The sequence below is a fragment of the Littorina saxatilis genome, linkage group LG9, assembly GCF_037325665.1.
Source record: "Littorina saxatilis isolate snail1 linkage group LG9, US_GU_Lsax_2.0, whole genome shotgun sequence".
Taxonomy (NCBI): Eukaryota; Metazoa; Mollusca; class Gastropoda; order Littorinimorpha; family Littorinidae; genus Littorina; species Littorina saxatilis.
The window spans coordinates 10,503,559-10,522,684 of NC_090253.1; the positions used below are offsets into that span (position 1 = coordinate 10,503,559).

Genomic DNA, 19,126 nt, shown 5'->3' on the forward strand with positions numbered 1-19,126 from the left:
AAATGAAAATTTGTTAACATTTTCGATCAATGGAGATATTACATATTGATGTCGTCATTGAATTTTGGCGTCACTCGATTCTTGGCGATTTTGATGTTTTTGTGCTTCAGACTTAGTAAATCATTCTTTATGAGAAATAATCTCTGAAATATGATGGCCAATACAACATTCTCTTTTCTTTCTATTCAAACCGGGAACAAATGGTTTAATCTTTTATAACAAAATTAATCATTGTTGGCCTTCTTCTGGAAAGGTGTCTAAAACGAGTTAGGCCAAAAGTCTGTGACGACGTTGTCTGATATCAAACAGACTGAATGTTTACCAGATAACTCCAAGAGACTTAATTTACCTGGTACATGTATCACAGTACTTTAATAGACAAGATTTACCTGATCATCTGAGATTGGTCTTGCTTTCCTTTCCAGTGCAGGAAGGAGAGGTTGTCACCAGAGATGTAAAAACTACTGAGCCTACAGTGCAGACATTGGAAGGACAAGCTGCAGTCAGCACTCACAGTGATACCTGGCTGAAACCAGAGATACCGACACCAGAACCACAGACTACAGTCAACACTCACAGTGATACCTGGCTGAAACAAGAGTTACTGACACCAGAACCACAGACTGCAGTCAACATTCACAGTGATACCTGGCTGAAACAAGAGTTACTGACACCGGAACCACAGACTGCAGTCAGCACTTACAGTGATACCTGGCTGAAACAAGAGATACAGACACCAGAACCACAGACTGCAGTCAGCACTCACAGTGATACCTGGCTGAAACAAGAGATACAGACACCAGAATCACAGACTGCAGTCAGCACTCACAGTGATACCTGGCTGAAACAAGAGATACAGACACCAGAATCACAGACTGCAGTCAGCACTCACAGTGACACCTGGCTGAAACAAGAGACACAGACACCAGAAACACAGACTGCAGTCAGCACTCACTGTGAATGTGATACCTGGCTGAAACAAGAGATACAGACACCAGAAACACAGACTGAAGTCAGCACTCACAGTGATACCTGGCTGAAACAAGAGATACAGACACCAGAAACACAGACTGAAGTCAGCACTCACAGTGATACCTGGCGAGAACAAGAGACACAGACACCAGAATCACATACAGGAGAGAAAAAACATTCATGTACAGAGTGTGATGCTCGGTACGCACAGTCTGGTCATTTGAAGCGACATGTCATGTTGATACATTCAACAAGAGAGAAAAAACATGGTGAGTGTGGTGCTAGGTTCACATATTTTAGTTCTTTGAAGAGACACATGTTGACACTTACAGGAGAGAACAAACATGCATGTACAGAGTGTGATGTGAAGTTTAAACACAATGGTCATTTGGAGCGACACATGTTGACACATACAGGAGAGAAAAAACATGCATGTACAGAGTGTGATGCTAGGTTTAAACGGTCTTGTCAATTGAACAGACACATGTTGACACATACAGGAGAGAAAGAACATGCATGTACAAAGTGTGATGTTAGGTTTACACAGTCTTGTTTTTTGAAGAGACACATGTTGACACATACAGGAGAGAAGAAACATGCATGTACAGAGTGTGATGCTAGGTTTACACTGTCTTATTCTTTGAAGCGACACATGTTGATACATTCATCAAAAGAGAAAAAACATGTATGTAAAGAGTGTGGTGCTAGGTTCACATATTTTAGTTCTTTGAAGAGACACATGTTGACACATACAGGAGAGAAGAAACATGCATGTACAGAGTGTGATGCTAGGTTTACACTGTCTTATTCTTTGAAGCGACACATGTTGATACATTCATCAAAAGAGAAAAAACATGTATGTAAAGAGTGTGGTGCTAGGTTCACATATTTTAGTTCTTTGAAGAGACACATGTTGACACATACAGGAGAGAACAAACATGCATGTACAGAGTGTGATGTGAAGTTTAAACACAATGGTCATTTGGAGCGACACATGTTGACACACACAGGAGAGAAAAAACATGCATGTGCAAAGTGTGATGTTAGGTTTACACAGTCTTGTTTTTTGAAGAGACACATGTTGACACATACAGGAGAGAAGAAACATGCATGTATAGAGTGTGATGCTAGGTTTACACTGTCTTATTCTTTGAAGCGACACATGTTGATACATTCATCAAAAGAGAGAAAACATGTATGTAAAGAGTGTGATGCTAGGTTTACTTACTATGGTCATTTGGAGCGACACATGTGGTCACATACAGAAAAACTTGCCTGTGCAGAGTGTGATGCTAGGTTTAAACAGTCTTGTTATTTGAAAAGACACATGTTGATACATTCAACAATTAGAGAGAAAAAACATGCCTGTGCAGATTGTGATGCTAGGTTTACACAGTCCTGTTCTTTGAAAAGACACATGTTGATACATTCAACAATTAGAGAGAAAAAACATGCCTGTGCAGAGTGTTATGCTAGGTTTACACTGTCTAGTTATTTAAAAAACCACATGTTGATACATACAAGAGAGAAAAAACATGTATGTACAGAGTGCGATGCTAGGTTTACACAGTCTGGTTCTTTGAAGAGACACATGTTGACACATACAGGAGAGAAACAACATGCATGCAAAGAGTGTGATGCTAGATTTACATACTGTAGTCATTTGGAGCGACACATGTTGTCACATAAAGGAGAGAAAAAACATGCCTGTGCAGAGTGTGATGCAAGGTTTAAACGGTCTTGTCATTTAAAACAACACATGTTGATACATACAAGAGAGAAAAAACATGCATGTACAGAGTGTAATGCTAGGTTTACACAGTCTAGTCATTTAAAACAACACATGTTGATACATACAAGAGAGTAAAAAACATGCATGTACAGAGTGTGATGCTAGGAGAGTGGTACGAGAGGTTTACAGAGTTCGGTCAATTTAAGCAACACATGTTGACAGAGAGAGAGAGAACAAGCTTGTTCAGAGTTGGGTGCTAGCTTCACACAGTTTAGTCATTTGAATCCACACATGTTGACACATATACATGAGAGAGAAGATAAATGCATGTGTGGCTAGCTTCACACAGTTGGTTAATTTGAAGCGACACAGTTACTATCTTAACCGGCACGGTTGGCCTAGTGGTAAGGCGTCCGCCCCGTGATCGGGAGGTCGTGGGTTCGAACCCCGGCCGGGTCATACCTAAGACTTTCTTCTTCTGTCTTCTTCTGCGTTCGTGGGCTGAAACTCCCACGTACACTCGTGTGGTTTTTTATTTTGCACGAGTGGAATTTTACGTGTATGACCGTTTTTTACCCCGCCATTTAGGCAGCCATACGCCGTTTTCGGAGGAAGCATGCTGGGTATTTTCGTGTTTCTATAACCCACCGAACTCTGACATGGATTACAGGATCTTTTTCGTGCGCACTTGGTCTTGTGCTTGCGTGTACACACGGGGGTGTTCGGACACCGAGGAGAGTCTGCACACAAAGTTGACTCTGAGAAATAAATCTCTCGCCGAACGTGGGGACGAACTCACGCTGACAGCGGCCAACTGGATACAAATCCAGCGCGGTACTGACTGAGCTATATCCCCGCCCCACCTAAGACTTTAAAATTGGCAATCTAGTGGCTGCTCCGCCTGGCGTCTAGCATTATGGGGTTAGTGCTAGGACTGGTTGGTCCGGTGTCAGAATAATGTGACTGGGTGAGACATGAAGCCTGTGCTGCGACTTCTGTCTTGTGTGTGGCGCACGTTATATGTCAAAGCAGCACCGCCCTGATATGGCCCTTCGTGGTCGGCTGGGCGTTAAGCAAACAAACAAACAAACAAACAAAAGTTACTATCTTTATGATTTGAAATAGAAAATCAAACCAAGATTTGTTAATACAAATTTTATTCATATATTTCTTATTTTCAGCATATTGTCCATTTGATCAGAGTGACACACGTTCCCCTTGAGGAGAAAGAAACAACAACATTGGCATAAGGCCAAAAAAAAAAATTGTCTGTTTCTGGTCACCCGACCGACCCTAAATTTCGGCGCCGACCCTAAACTTTTTTTTTCCAAACTCAAAAAAATTTTTTGGTGGTAAAGGACAGGGTGAGAAAATGAACAACAAAAACGTGTGAAAACGAAAGTCCGCTGACGATTTGTAAATGTGTTGAGTGTCTTGTCTCTATGTATAGTGAATCCAGTCTCTTTGCGCGATTTTTAAAGTTAGTTTTATTGGTCTACATTTGGGGTAAAAAAAAAAAAAAAAATCCCTACCTACCGACCCTATTTATTTTAGCCATGTTACCAGAAACAGACAATTTTTTTTTTTTGGCATAATAAACGTTGTACATAGTTACAAAATAAGCGTCATTTTTGACTATACACCGAGGAGTCCCTTGTTGACATTGTTGAAGAATCAAGTTATACATTTGATGCGTATGTGTGTGTTCATGCGTGTATGTACACGCTTGCATAAATGTGTGTGTGTGCGGTACTCGCCCGCATGTCACATGGTTATGATGCTTCGGCAAAGATACGTATATAACTACAAGTTGTCTCTGTAGCTTTGGGTTGCTTGCTGACAGCCCTAACCCTCACAAAAAGTTCATGATGTAAAACACCTGGGTGACCACGAAAGGTTGCACATAATACGCCATGAAGGTCTTCACGTAGGTTGCTGTCGTCGAGTTGAAATGTTTCGTGGACATAACGCTGGGTGAGGCGCGTGACCCGCACTCGTCTGTTGAAATAATGACAATGAGATTAGTGGGACGAGCCTTCACCGGATCACGCTTTGGACTACACAGTCCGGATGATGTGGGTCGTGTACGACCCATACTTTCCGAAGAAGGATTCAACCTAAACACCCACGCGACCCACGCCATCTGAATAGGGATAAACGTGTTGCCGCCTCTTTGCAGAGTATGGGTCGTACACGACCCAGGCCATCCGAACAAGGATAAAAAACGCACAATTCCGTACGTAATTCCAGATAAGTCGTCCACGACCCACATCATCCGGACTGTGTAGTTCACATTACTTCATCGTTTATTTGTTTGTTTACAAAGATAATCTTTTAAAAGTTGGGCAATGGGATGGTCGTATGGTGATTGGAGATTACATGAAACCTCAATCAAAAACTCCAAATAGTCGACTGCTATAAAAGTTTCAGAGATAAAGACGATTCTGTGAGGCTCTGGGTGGTCCACGACCTACGAAGCACGATGAAGGTATCACTAGGTGAAGGTATTCCAATAAGCATTATGTAATTGTAGGGGCACAAGATGTTAGAGATGGTAACTTTCTAGGGTCAGCTTTGTGAGGACGTTACCTGTAATAGTTTGGTGTTAGGTGTTTGTATTCGGAGGCTATCGTAGGGTCACACTCTCAGCCACATCAATATAACATCAGACGAATGTCTATCACTAAGTTTATTCATTAAAGTATAGAGCATAAGATAAGCAGCATACAGTAACAGAGCTGAGCACAGAGTGAAACTCATTAGCATAAGGATGCTGTGCTGGAAGAAGTTTAGGGTGCACAATGTACTCTTATTCTAATTGATACCAGACCGTGGGAAGAGGTCTGAGATATAACAGTGAGGAGAGGCTGGGTGGTGGCACAGTTGCTAGTACTACATCCCCTCTCTTTTGGAAAGCAAGTATAACACACTGTACAAATCTCGAACATAGTGTCACTTCTTACTAAGTAACATAGGATAACCTACAACCACAAAAGATATTATATTATCAACACCAAGGGTGATAGGAACTGTTCTTAGACTGTTTTCACAAGAGTCGTGGTTGCAGTGGCTGAGGACACAGAAACGCTACTAGCAAGTGTCTTGGAAGCTGTTGGTGCTGGTTGGCACTGTTCTGCATTAAATCAGTGTCACAGATTAGATCATAGAATACTTTCTTGAAACCACGAGATATGTAGTCGTTAATTGAAAGTAATGTCTGGAGGAGTCACACAGTACTTTGACTTTGTTCAGTCAGTTCTTTGATTTTTTTCTTTCTTACCAGTTTGTTTCAACTACGGTTAGAAAATTACATTGAGGTTAAAGATTGACTATACACATACTACTTTCTACACATAAAAAAACATAAACATACACATTGACAACACTTCACATGTGTCTGTGTGTGAGGATTGTATTGTTGTGTGATTATAAATGTATGTATGTAAAACATGTAAAACACATTGTGTATGTGTGTTTCTCCTCTTCTTCAGGAAAACTTGCTGTCTTCATGCATGCTCTTCTTTCTTCTTTCTTGCAAGTACTTCTGTTAGCTACATTGTTTGAATGAGTCGCTGTGGTTGTTGTGTGTGTCTGTTGGATCGTCGAAGGGCTGTTGGAACTGTCGACTCGGTGTTGTCACTGCGTTGGGGTGTGTTGTTCACAGGTTGTGGGGTGTCTTGGCGAGGCGGTCTGAGACTGGCATCTTGTTGTTGGTCTGCCCAGGTGAGGCGTTTCTGCATGGTGGGCAGGTCTCGCAGCTGTCTTCTGTTGCGGCGGTAGATGCCACCATTGGGTGTCCGGATGGTGTATGATCTTGGTTCAGGCCTCTTGTTGACGACAGTTGCTGGTATCCATGTGCCGTTGTTTTCTTGCATCTGAACCTTCTGGCCTGTGTGGAGTGGAGGAAGGTCTCGGGCTGAACGATCGTGGTATTTTTTTTGAGTTTGTTGACGGACTTGAAGATTCCTGCGCGCTTTCCTGTTGTATGGAGTGGGTTTGGCCAGGTGTGGGAGATTGGACTGGAGATTGCGGGAGTAGAGGAGTTCAGCAGGAGAAGGGAGCGAACTGTCAATGGGGGTGGTGCGGAGACAAAGCAGTGCCAGGTCTGGGTCAGAGTTGCTCTGCTTTGCTTTGAGCAATGTCTTCTTGACTGTCTGCACCATGCGTTCCGCAAATCCATTGGACTGGGGGTATCTTGGGGAACTGGTGACATGTTGGAATCCCCATTCTGCTGAGAATGTTGCGAACTCGTTAGAGTCATATTGTGGTCCGTTGTCTGATATGACCTTTGTAGGTATTCCGTGTTCGCTAAACAGCTGTTTCAGTGCTGTGATGACTGAAGTGCTGGTTGGCTGAGCGGGTAAGCGTCTGATGAAAGGCATCTTGGAGAAGTAGTCTGAGACTAAGATGTATTCCTTTCCGTCAAAATGAAATAGGTCTGTGCCGACGTTTTGCCAAGGTCTGGTTGGAACGTCGTGGGGGAGGAGAGTTTCTGCCTGCTGGCTGTTTAGGTTGCTTTGGCAGACGTTGCATCTCTTCACCCAGTCATCAATGTGTGCATTGATTCCACGCCAGTAGACGCAAGTCTTGGCGCGAAGCTTGCATTTTTCACTTCCTTGATGACCAGCATGAATGTTCTGCAGTATGTATGCTTGCATCGCTGCCGGTATGATGATTCGATCTCCTTTGAGCACCAAATCATCCTCCACACTTAGTTCATCTTTGCATGACCAGTAGTCTCGCAGTCGTTTGGGCAGAAGTTTTGCGTTATCTGGCCACCCATCGATGATGGTGTCTCTCAATGCTGCAAGGTCAGGGTCGGCATCTGTTTTCTGCCGTAGCTCCTGAAGCCTGTCAGATGAAAACTGGACTGCGTAGATGGACTGCTCCAGGCTGATTGATTTACCGGGTGTCGGGTTAAGTCTGGAGAGACTGTCAGCAAGGATCATCTCTTTTCCGGGGCGATATTGGATGGTGACGTCATAGTGTTGTAACTGTAACATCATTCGCTGCAAGCGAGGTGGAGTACTAGCTAGGCTTTTCTTCTGCACCTGTTCCAGGGGTTTGTGGTCACTTTCGACCACAAAGTGTTTTCCATAGATGTACGTATGGAATCGCGTGCATCCAAAGACGACAGCAAGAAGTTCACGTTCAATGTTCGCATAGCGTTGTTCTGTGTCGGTCAGGGCCTTGCTGGCGAACGCTATGGGTTTGCCGTCTTGTAATAGGGCTGCTCCAACTCCGATTTTCGATGCGTCGACCTGTATGGTAGTCTTCTTGGATACGTCGAAGAAGGAGAGGGCTGTGTCTTTGCAGATTGATGCTTTGAGGTCGTCGAATACTTTCTGCAACGAGCTGTTCCACTCAAAGTTGACTCCTTTCTTGGTCAATGCACGGAGGGGTGCTGTCTTGTCGGACAGTTTGGGGATGAAAGGAGACATGAACTGTACTATGCCAAGGAAGCGCTGAACATCAGTGACGGACTTTGGGGCTGGCAAGGCCTGGATCTCTGAGCATTTGTCTGGATCAGGATGGACTCCTTCTAGGTCATAGATCATCCCAAAGAATTTGATTTGAGATGTCTTGATGTGGCATTTGTCGCTGTTGAAGACGAGTCCACATTTTCTTGCCACGTCCATCAGATGGTGAAGGTTCCTGTCGTGGTCCTCTTCATCCTTGCCATGAACAATGACGTCATCGGTGATTCCGATGGTACCAGGACACTGGCTGAGGATGCGGTCCATGGCTTGCTGGAACGCATCTTGGCTCACGTTGAGGCCAAAGGGAAGACGATTGAAGCGGAATCGGCCAACAGGGCTGTTGAAGGTGGTGAGCATGGAGGATTCCTCATCGAGTTTGATGGCCCAATATCCGTGTTTGGCGTCGAGTTTGCTGAAAACCTTGGAGCCACTGAGGCGATTGGTGATCTCCTCGATTGTAGGGGTCTTGTGGTGAGTCCTCTTGATGCACTGATTCAGTGATCTGGGATCCAGACACACACGCAGACCGCCACTAGCCTTCCTGCTGAAAGCTAGTGCGTTAACCCAGTCTGTGGGCTCCGTGACGGGGGTGATTACGCCAATGTTCTCCATCTTCTTCAGCTCCGATTTGATTTCATCTAGAAGCTGGATGGGATACTTGCGTGGAGGCTGCACCACTGCTTGGGCTCCCTCCTTGAGCGTGATGTGTAGCTCACCTTCAAAGTTGCCTATACCCTCAAATCTGTCAGGGTATGTACGCTCCAGGTCACTGGCGTTCTTGACTGGCTTCAGTGCTGGTGCTGCTGCTGTTTGAATGGCGCAGTGAACGGTGACCAGCTTCAGGTGTCTGCTGCTGGGTAGTCCCAGGATGGCTGGACCGTTGCTGTCTGTGACAAAAAATTCTGCGTCATGCCATTCTGTTTTCTTGAATTTGCATTGGATCGTGATGACTCCAAATTGCTTGATGAGTGTCCCGTTGTACGCTTGTAGTACAGTGCGACGTAGTTCTGTGGCGCCTGTTGCCGGGAAACCCTCATGGTTGAGCTGCTCGGGAAACATTCGCCGATAGATGCGGAGCGGGAGTATGTTTCCCTGTGCTCCCGTGTCCACCTTTACTCTAAGGGATGCTGGCATTGAATACTTGATGTCCAGGCTGGCGTATAGCTCATCCCGGTTGTCGCCGTTATTTGTCTCTATGCTAGAGAAATCCAGGCAGGCGAAGTCGTCAGTAGGGTCATCATCGCTGATGTCTTGCACGGCGTTGATGTGTTTCCTGCCGCCTTGCTGGTGGCCAGGTCTACCGCGTCGCCGCCCTCGGGGTTTGTGTTGTTTAAGACTCTGGGCAGCATGTCCAGGTCTGTCTGTGCTACCGCTGGTGCTCGAGCGGCATACCTTCTGCCAGTGGTTGGGCCTGAGGCATTTTGAGCACTTAGTGCCGTAGGCTGGGCATTGTCGAGGTGGGTGTTTTCCACCGCAGTTGCCGCATGCTCTGCTGTCCTTTGCTCTGATGGCGTCGATGGTCGAGCCTGTAGCTGTCAATTCCTGCATTTGACGCATATGGTTCGCTGTAGCCTCGTGTGACTTTGCTAGTTCTAGGGCTGTAGCGAGGGTCAGGGTGCTGTCCCGAGAGAGGAGTTCACGCTGGACAGTGGAAATAGATGTCCCAGCGATAAGTTGCTCTAAAACTCTCTCATCTTCTGCGGCTTTGTCAGTATACTTGCATTTGATGGCCTTTGTTCTGCATCTTGTGCAAAAATCTTCTACCGACTCCCCTGTCCGTTGCGTCAGTCGCTGCATTTCTAGCCGATGAATGCGGAAATTTTGTGGTGGTTGGAGTAGCTGCAGTCTGTCCCAGATGTTTTTGGGGTCTTCGAGCTGTTCGACAGTGAGGTTCCATGTGTTGAGTAGACGTAAACCCTCACTGCCAAGCCACAACATGATGTAGTTGTGTTGCAGTTTTTTCTCAGTGTTTTTCAGAGCTGCTTAAAATCTTGGAGTGATTGTGCCTTGTCATCTGATGACCAGTCCATCTTTGGGCGTGGCAATGGTGCATCAGCCATGTTGGTTGTGTGTGCGTGGTAAAATTGAGAAAGATACCACTTACCAGATTGTGCGGAGTGACGGTTACGGAGTCGATGATGTATCCGTGTACAACACTAGCATTACTGTCTGTCAGAGACACAGTCACTGGTGGTCAGGATAGTGTCCAGGATAATTATTCAGTAATCCAGTTGAAGACAGGGAATGACACAGTTACTAATGGTTAGTCACTGTTCCAGACTCACAGAGATCACAATCACAGTCACAAAGTTCGAGGTAGTACAGTTCCGATGATCAGATGCTGTCAGTGTCACACACACAAAAGCTGGCACAGAAAACACTTGTAAGTTGTAAGATGTTCACACTGGGGCACCAGAGCTGCCACCATGTAATAGTATGGTGTTAGGTGTTTGTATTCGGAGGCTATCGTAGGGTCACACTCTCAGCCACATCAGTATAACATCAGACGAATGTCTATCACTAAATTTATTCATTGAAGTATAGAGCATAAGATTTAAGCAGCATACAGTAACAGAGGTGAACACAGAGTGAAACTCATTAGCATAAGGATACTGTGCTGGGAGAAGCTTAGGGTGCACAATGTACTCTTATTCTAATTGATACCAGACCGTGGGAAGAGGTCTGAGATATAACAGTGAGGAGAGGCTGGGTGGTGGCACAGTTGCTAGTACTACAGTTACCCATCTCTTCTCCCTTAGTCACTGCCTTCGCCTTCCGTCAAAATGCAGTGTTCAAAATTGGTCCAGCCACTTGATGAAAAGTGACAGATTTGAAACTTACAGAAATGATAAATCGACATTTGGGATTGTATTAACGGGTTGATTTAAATAGGTATCTTGTTAAGACTCTTGCAAGTTATTGAATGGGATTGTCAGTTACAGAGCCAAATAAGCACAGATATAACAAAACTAAATTAACAACGGATTTGTTCTGTCCCTTTTGTAGAACATGCATTGCAAGTGATGTGCATTTTGTATGCGTATGCCCAGCGTATGCAGATTTGCGTGAAGAGTTGATTGCAGCAACATATTACAGCATACCATGTAAATTTCAATTGTCAACACTTGTACAGTCACAGAACCCAGCACATGTAAGACACTTGGCCATTCTTGTTTTGAAGGCAAAGAAGTAGTTTTTGGTTAAGTTGGTGGTATTGCAATACGTTTTTGTCCATGGAAACTATATCAGTTTTCCATAAGATGACATTTGTTTATTCGATCACACGCTCTTATTTTTCCTAGAGCGTATATTATAGAGTTATCGCACGTTAAAAAGGCATGTACATATATATATGCGGATGGTTGTGGAATGAATGCAGCGGAAATGCGTGTGAAATTCATAGAGCAGGGGTAGATATGCATGCACATGTGATTATGCCAGTATTGATTAAGTATGCCTGTGCGCCGAATATGTTCATATGGATTTCTCTTTGTTATGGTGTATCACCCTATTTATGGGCTGAGGCCTAGAATAAATACTCCTGAGTCTTGATTCCTGAGACCCTCCCCGTCCTTGCATCAGTTGTGTCTTCGGTGCAAGCGGCCAAACATTGTTTCAATCCCCCCCCCCCCCCCTCCCCGCGGGTTAGGGGGTGTCCCATATTGGGACGAGAAAGAATTTACCCGATGCTCCCCAGCATGTCGTAAGAGGCGACTAACGGATTCTGTTTCTCCTTTTACCCTTAAGTGTTTCTTGTATAGAATATAGTCAATGTTTGTATATATTTTAGTCAAGCAGTAACCCCCCGCGGGTTAGGGGGAAGAATTTACCCGATGCTCCCCAGCATGTCGTAAGAGGCGACTAAGGGATTCTGTTTCTCTTTTTACCCTTGTTAAGTGTTTCTTGTATAGAATATAGTCAATTTTTGTAAAGATTTTAGTCAAGCAGTATGTAAGAAATGTTAAGTCCTTTGTACTGGAAACTTGCATTCTCCCAGTAAGGTAATACATTGTACTACGTTGCAAGCCCCTGGAGCAAATTTTTGATTAGTGCTTTTGTGAACAAGAAACAATTGACAAGTGGCTCTATCCCATCTCCCCCCTTTCATCGTCGCGATATAACCTTCGTGGTTGAAAACGACTTTAAACACCAGATAAAGAAAGAAAGAAAGAAACATTGTTTCAAGATATATTTTTTGTAATAAGTGTTTGTCTGTGTAGACCGCGGGGTCGATATATTTGTGAACTTAACGTCTTGTTTTTTCAATAAGTAAACGTTCCAACAACATACCTTTCTTGGTTTTTATTTTATACTTGAATACAGATTGTGTACCTTCGCCGGTGGTCGTGGGTCCGTGTGGACCCAGAAGGGTGTTTAATTGCAATTATCTCTTAAACCATTTGGAAGTTTTTAATGAGCTTTTAAGAATGCCTCGGGCACCTAAAAATCTCTTATGTCCTAAAAGATCATTACATTTCAGCGAGAAGTAATTAAAAAAACAAAGGTAAAATTTAGAATACAAACGGAAGACATCGTGGGGCCGTGCGGGCCCATGTCTCTCAAAGAAGGATCCATACAATAACAATGTGGGTCCACACTGCTCACGACGTCTACAGAAGGGTATGCACGGTTTTCCTTCTTTGAGAAACATGGGTCCGCACGGCCCCACGGCGTCTTCCGTTTGTAGTCTAAATTTGACCTTTGTTTGTTTAAATTTAATTACTTCTCGCGGAAATCTAACCACGGCGTCTACGGAAGGGGATGCACGTTTTTGCTTCTTTGGAAAGCATGGGTCTACGGAAGGGTATGCATATTTTTCCTTCTTTGAGAAGCATGGGTTCGCACGGCCCCACGATGTGTTCCGTGTGTAGTCGATATCCCGGCCTGGCGAAGGTTAAAGGCATGAAGATTCACACACACACTGTGTTTGTGGCAGACCCTCATTGTGCAGTAATCAAAGTCAATACTGATTGGCTCTCGCTGTTGGTGTTTGCAATTGAAGCTCAAGCTCCTGTCATTCTTTCTGTTGCCGACAAACAACTGTCATGGTCGGCTAAACACACAGTGTGGGTGAATCGTCACGCCTTCAAGAAATAATTTGTTTTCTCTGTAATATTGCTTACTCTAGCTACTACCACTACATTGATAAACGAACAAACAAACTTCAATCAAACAAACAAACAAGCATTCGGACCTGCCAATAGGATGATCGCTCAAACGAAGGCGTTCCCAAAAATTGACCCGACAGAAACATACAGTTCCAATTAGAATTCGACCAAAACTCCGAATAGGCACATTTCATTGATTTTATCTTTCAAATACGAGAAGAAAGTGTTATTGATTATCGAGAACAGCTAGTTATCTTGTATGGCTATATTCACTGTGAAGGTCTTGTGTAAGGCCATTCCGAATGGGGAGGCATATATCGCCACGTTGTTGAACACAGAAAGGTCCGGGGTTCATTTGGACAGGTCACTCGACGAAAGCGCTGTCGTGTAGTATTACTGTCGGATTATTTCAGAATATTATGCCATCATACCAGACAAACAGCAAGTAACATGTTTGAACAACCTAAACATCCCTTCTGATGTTTTGCAACTCAGTTTCCAAAATGAGTAAAACAAATATGTTTTTCTTTTTTTTCCTCTGTGGGCGACACGCATGAGTTCATCACAAAGTGTTGCACATGCCAGACATGAAGAGAAAGAAGCGACGTTCCCATCTAGTTAGTCAAACACTCGGTTAAAGGGATACTATTCATCTGACATTTTGGGGGGAGTTTTGCCAATTCAGTTGAAGAATCTGGAGACGGGTAGCGCCCTCTGTGACGCGGCTTCCTAGTAACCAGCTTCACGTACACGAACAAAAAAAAGCACCACAGTAGAGATACCCAAACCAAACCTCACAAAGAGTGATTTTTGTTGCCTATTTTACACAATTTAATAAAGCTTTTACAACACCGTTTTTTTGCGAAGCGAAGGCAGTCCTCGTGCGCGGTAGTATTGTTTTAACGCAGAACCTGATGGAATACCTTTTCTGAGGTATTATCTCATAAGAAGAAACACAACTCACCAAACTCTACGGGACCGCACGTCAGCGCATCAGCACTCTCCCCGTGAAGGAAGGGGTTCCTGAAGAACCGGTCGGAACAGCCCGGCACGCACTTCCAAGAGCCTCCCTCGTGTCGGTCTCGGCGAGCAGTCACGGCGAACTCGACAACGTAACAGCCGTCCGAAATTTCCCTGCAGCGGCAGTGCTTGGGCTGGAAGCGCCCGTCGCAAGTCTCGGTTAGCCCATACACAGCGCACTCGGACGATGGAAAAGTCTGGTCTTTGGCGGTGAACTGGAAGTCCACGAGGTCTGGAAACTGCTGGCAGGAACTGTTGGTGTACTGAGCCACCTTGACGGTGCATTTCAGGATCTGGGTGTCCCCCTCCCTCCACCGTGTCGGGCAGGAGAGGCGGCCGTCGGGTGTGTCCACTGCACACGTATGTAACGAGGTGAACTTGGTGATACAGGTACAGGGGAAGACTTGAACAAGGTACAAGAAAGCCCTGGAAAGTAAAGTCGACTATTCTGTGATCGGAGTCTTGGTACCAAAACGACTTCAGTATAATATTCTTCACTTTCTAGCTCTCTGTGTTTGTGTGTGTGTGCGTGAGTGTGTGTGTGTGTGTGTGTGTGTGTGTGTGTGCGCGCGCGCGGTGTGTGTTTGCGCGCGGTGTGTATGTGTGTGTGTGATTGACAACAACAATATATGATGAGTCTTTACTCATAACATACCGGCACGATGGCCTAGTGGTAAGGCGTCCGCCCCGTGATCGGGAGGTCGTGGGTTCGAACCCCGGCCGGGTCATACCTAAGACTTTAAAATTGGCAATCTAGTGGCTGCTCCGCCTGGCGTCTGGCATTATGGGGTTAGTGCTAGGACTGGTTGGTCCGGTGTCAGAATAATGTGACTGGGTGAGACATGAACCCTGTGCTGCGACTTCTGTCTTGTGTGTGGCGCACGTTATATGTCAAAGCAGCACAGCCCTGATATGACCCTTCGTGGTCGGCTGGGCGTTAAGCAAACAAACAAACAAAACGTATGATCAGAAACGTAACAGATAATTATCCAATCTATGAAAGATCACACCATGTTTACTGCTTTGCAATGCGGAATAGAGAGAGAGAGAGAGAGAGAGAGAGAGAGAGAGAGAGAGAGAGAGAGAGAGAGAGAGAGAGAGAGAGATGATGATGATGTAACTTTATTTTTTAAGGATAGAGGTTTAAGGCTAGCTACGCTCTTTTTACAACCTGTCCTTGTGTCCTTCTAATTCAACATTCTAATACATGATAAACAAGTAGAACAAACGGAAAAATAAGCAATCAAAGTAACAAACTAGCAAACCGTAAACAACACAATGACAAAATAAGCACACACAAAAAACAACAGCATACAGAGAGAGAGAGAAAAAGAGGGAGAGACAGAGGGAGAGAGAGACAGGGGGAGAGAGAGACAGGGAGGGAGAGAGAGAGAGAGGGGGACAGAGAGGTAGAGAGAGGGACAGAGAGAGAGGGACAGAGAGGGAGAGAGAGGGGGGGGGTCAGAGAGGGACAGAGAGAGAGAGAGAGGGAGACAGATAGAGGGGGAGAGAGAGAGGGACAGAGAGAGAGGGAGAGAAATATGGACAGAGAGGGACAGAGAGAGAGAGAGAGGGCACATTGCCAATTACGCTGGAGAAGACGTAGAGGTTACATGCCGAGTCTCAGTGATTATCAAAAATAATGGTCGAAGTTAGCGGATCATGAAAAATGCGAGCTTCAGCGAGCTTTTTCATGACCGCGAACTGAGACCATTATTTTTGATAATCACTGAGACGAGGTATGTAACCTCTTTATCCCTCCTTTCTTCAGTTATTCAAAGAAAAGAGGAGTTTTTGTGCGAAAGTTTGATCGAATCATATTCACCCAACCAGTCTACCTGCGCAGGCGATCGATTAATGCGCGGTTGTATAGTTCCGTGCAAATTATTCAATTTTGTTAACACCTCTTGTCAGTTTCCATGTTTTGAACAAAAATCAAGTACACAGTTATGTTGTCATTCTGCTGTGGCGGTAAAGGCAGATAGTGTGTGTTCTGTTCATGTTTTGGTATCGCTCAGGAAATGTTCTTTCCTCGAATGTGACTAGCAGACGAAGTTTTACACCCGTGTTCCAACGTTAAAAACTGTATGAAGTTCAGTTTTCTGGGGCAAAATAGTGTATGAAACCGCTGCATGTTCTTTAAGTTGATTAAATGTTTGCAATTGATTGCGTGTAATCTGTTTATAAAATGAAATATTGTTGAAAACTGACCGTCGGATTGCAAGTCTTCTCGATGCAGCCGAAATTTGGAAGGGGAACTACTCGTGTCGCTAGACAAAGTATAAGAGTTACTTTTCCTTGGAATCTTGCCAGCGATAAACGATTGTGCACGGCAGATCTGAATTCAGAAAACAACCAAACTCATGGATTTTATATTGAGATTCATGTGTTCAAGCCTGTAGTTGCTGGTTTAAATGCGGTATGGTTGTATTGTTTGCTCCAGAAATGTATATTTTGTACATTAGAGTGTTCTGAACTTTTGAGTCGCAAAAAGTAGATCCACAATGTGTACAGTCTCTACCCATGAGCTATCGAGGATTCAGGCCCGTTGTTGGGTAAGTGATTTTGGTTGTTGGGTAAGTTACCGAAAAATAACTAGCCCTACAAGTTTACAGAGAGAAAGAAGCAGAGGGGGGGATAAAAAGAAGATCATCTGCAACAATGCAACCAACACGAAGATACATTATAAAACAATAACAAATTCAATTCAACCACAACAACAGGGAAAGAAATGCCTGACACACGTATTTCTACGTATCTTGTTTTTTTCATGCCCCACTGAGTGTTCTTTCTGTGTGAACTCTTCTTCTTCTTCTTCTTCTTCTGCGTTCGTGGGCTGAAACTCCCACGTACACGTTGCACAAGTGTAATTTTACGTGTATGACCGTTTTTACCCCGCCATATAGGCAGCCATACGCCGCTTTCTGAAACTCCCACGTACACGTTGCACGAGTGTAATTTTACGTGTATGACCGTTTTTACCCCGCCATATAGGCAGCCATACGCCGCTTTCGGAGGAAGCATGCTGGCTATTTTCGTGTTGCTATAACCCACAGAACTCTGACATGGATTACAGGATCTTTTCCGTGCGCACTTGGTCTTGTGCTTGTGTGTACACACGAAGGGGGATAAGCCACGAGCAGGTCTGCACATAAGTTGACCTGGGAGATCGGAAAAATCTCCACACTTAACCCACCAGGCGGCTTCGGCCGGGATTCGAACCGATTAAGAGGCCGACGTCTTACCACCACGTCGTTTCTACCAGATCTTCGTCTCTACCGTGACATATATTTTTAATAGAAAAACATGCCATAAAATGCATGTATATGTCACGGTAGAGACGAAGATCTGGTAGAAACGACGTTTCTACCGGTAGAGACGAGGATCGTCGTTTCTACCGGTAGAAACGACGATCCTCGTTTCTACCAGTAGGAACGACGTTTCTACCAGTAGAGACGACGATTGGAGTTTCTACCGGTAGAAACGACGTTTCTACCGGTAGAAACGAAGAAATAATACACAAGAGTTTTTAAAACAGATGGTTGCTAGTTGAAAGCAAGAGAAACTTTGATCTTGTCATCAGTAAAACCGCTGGTAAAAGTCACCTCACATAGCACAACTAATACACAAGAGTCCTTAAAACAGCTGGTAAAAGTCACCTCACATAGCACAAATAATACACAAGTCTTTAAAGCAGCTGGTAAAAGTCACCTCACATAGCACAAATAATACACAAGTCTTTAAAACAGCTGGTAAAAGTCAACTCAAATAGCAAAAATAATACACAAGGGAACTCTCTCCCTCCCTCCCCCCCCCCTCATAAAAGGCTTGCTCATCACTAGACAGTTTGGAACTGCATTTAGTGCACTAGAAGAATTGTCAGAAGAGGGGTACACTCACCCACCAGAGTGATTGTCTTTGTTCAGACACGATCGGGTGGATTTAGGGTGACATTTTGTAGAGCAGGGTAGCCTACTGCTGCCCGCTTGCACTTGCATTTAGCGGTGTTACATTGGGTCTTCCTTGCACACTACGGGCACATTTGCTTTTTTGCAATACAATATGATTTGGCCACCGATTCTCTGCAGTTTGAAGTGCCATTCCCACACTTCTCGCCCTTACCCAACGGCAAGGCTGATATAGCCTGTGTGTACTTGTCTTGTGTTATCGTAAACGAGTCTCTTTTTGTTGAATCAATGTGAAGCTTTAACAATTTGTAGAACTCTTCTTTTTGTTCCATTGTCAACAATCTTTAGCAAATAGCAAAATAGCTGGCTATAAGAATGTTGAAGGTCTGTGGAATACTGTTTTCGGAAGTCAAACTAACAGAGATATTTCACGAATTGTGTTCACTCTGAAGGAAAAAAAAGTTGTGATTGCTGTCTTCGTCTGGTCAGTGAAGGCAGTTGTAGTAGCTAGTGGGTGAACAATATTTGCTGACATTCTCAATACATTTCCCACAAATGCACGTGCTCTGTAAACAACGTTAAAAATGAGTTCATTCCGGTAAGATAGAATTGTGTTCATAATTGACAAAATCACCTACATTGCACACACACACACACAAACGTTTTATTCCGATCGTCGTTTCTACCGGTAGAAACTCCGATCGTCGTCTCTACTGGTAGAAACGTCGTTTTTACCGGTAGAAACGAGGATCGTCGTTTCTACCGGTAGAAACTCCGATCGTCGTCTCTACCGGTAGAAACGACGTTTCTACCAGATCTTCGTCTCTACCGTGACATATACATGCATTGTATGGCATGTTTTTCTATTAAAAATATACATGCATTGTATGGCATGTTTTTCTATTA

The 19,126-nt window shown here is 44.3% G+C and overlaps 1 protein-coding gene and 1 long non-coding RNA gene across 3 annotated transcripts in view; one reads left to right on the top strand and one right to left on the bottom strand.

Annotated features, from left to right (window-relative positions):
* LOC138975255 (uncharacterized) overlaps nucleotides 1-4,703 on the top strand; it is a 20,618-nt gene extending 15,915 nt beyond the window's left edge. Inside the window, exon 2 of one of the 2 annotated variants that reach the window (XR_011458578.1) lies at nucleotides 426-4,703. This is a non-coding gene — a long non-coding RNA (uncharacterized lncRNA). The remainder of the gene's footprint in view (nucleotides 1-425) is intronic. The other variant, XR_011458579.1, reaches the window with a different exon arrangement.
* Nucleotides 4,040-19,126, bottom strand: part of LOC138975254 (uncharacterized) — a 17,315-nt gene continuing 2,228 nt past the window's right edge. The window contains exons 2-3 of the mRNA XM_070347911.1: nucleotides 14,257-14,664; nucleotides 4,040-4,702 (exon numbers count right to left, since the gene is read on the bottom strand). Coding sequence (XP_070204012.1) covers nucleotides 4,557-4,702; nucleotides 14,257-14,664 — 554 coding nt within the window. The 3' untranslated portion in view covers nucleotides 4,040-4,556. The remainder of the gene's footprint in view (nucleotides 4,703-14,256; nucleotides 14,665-19,126) is intronic.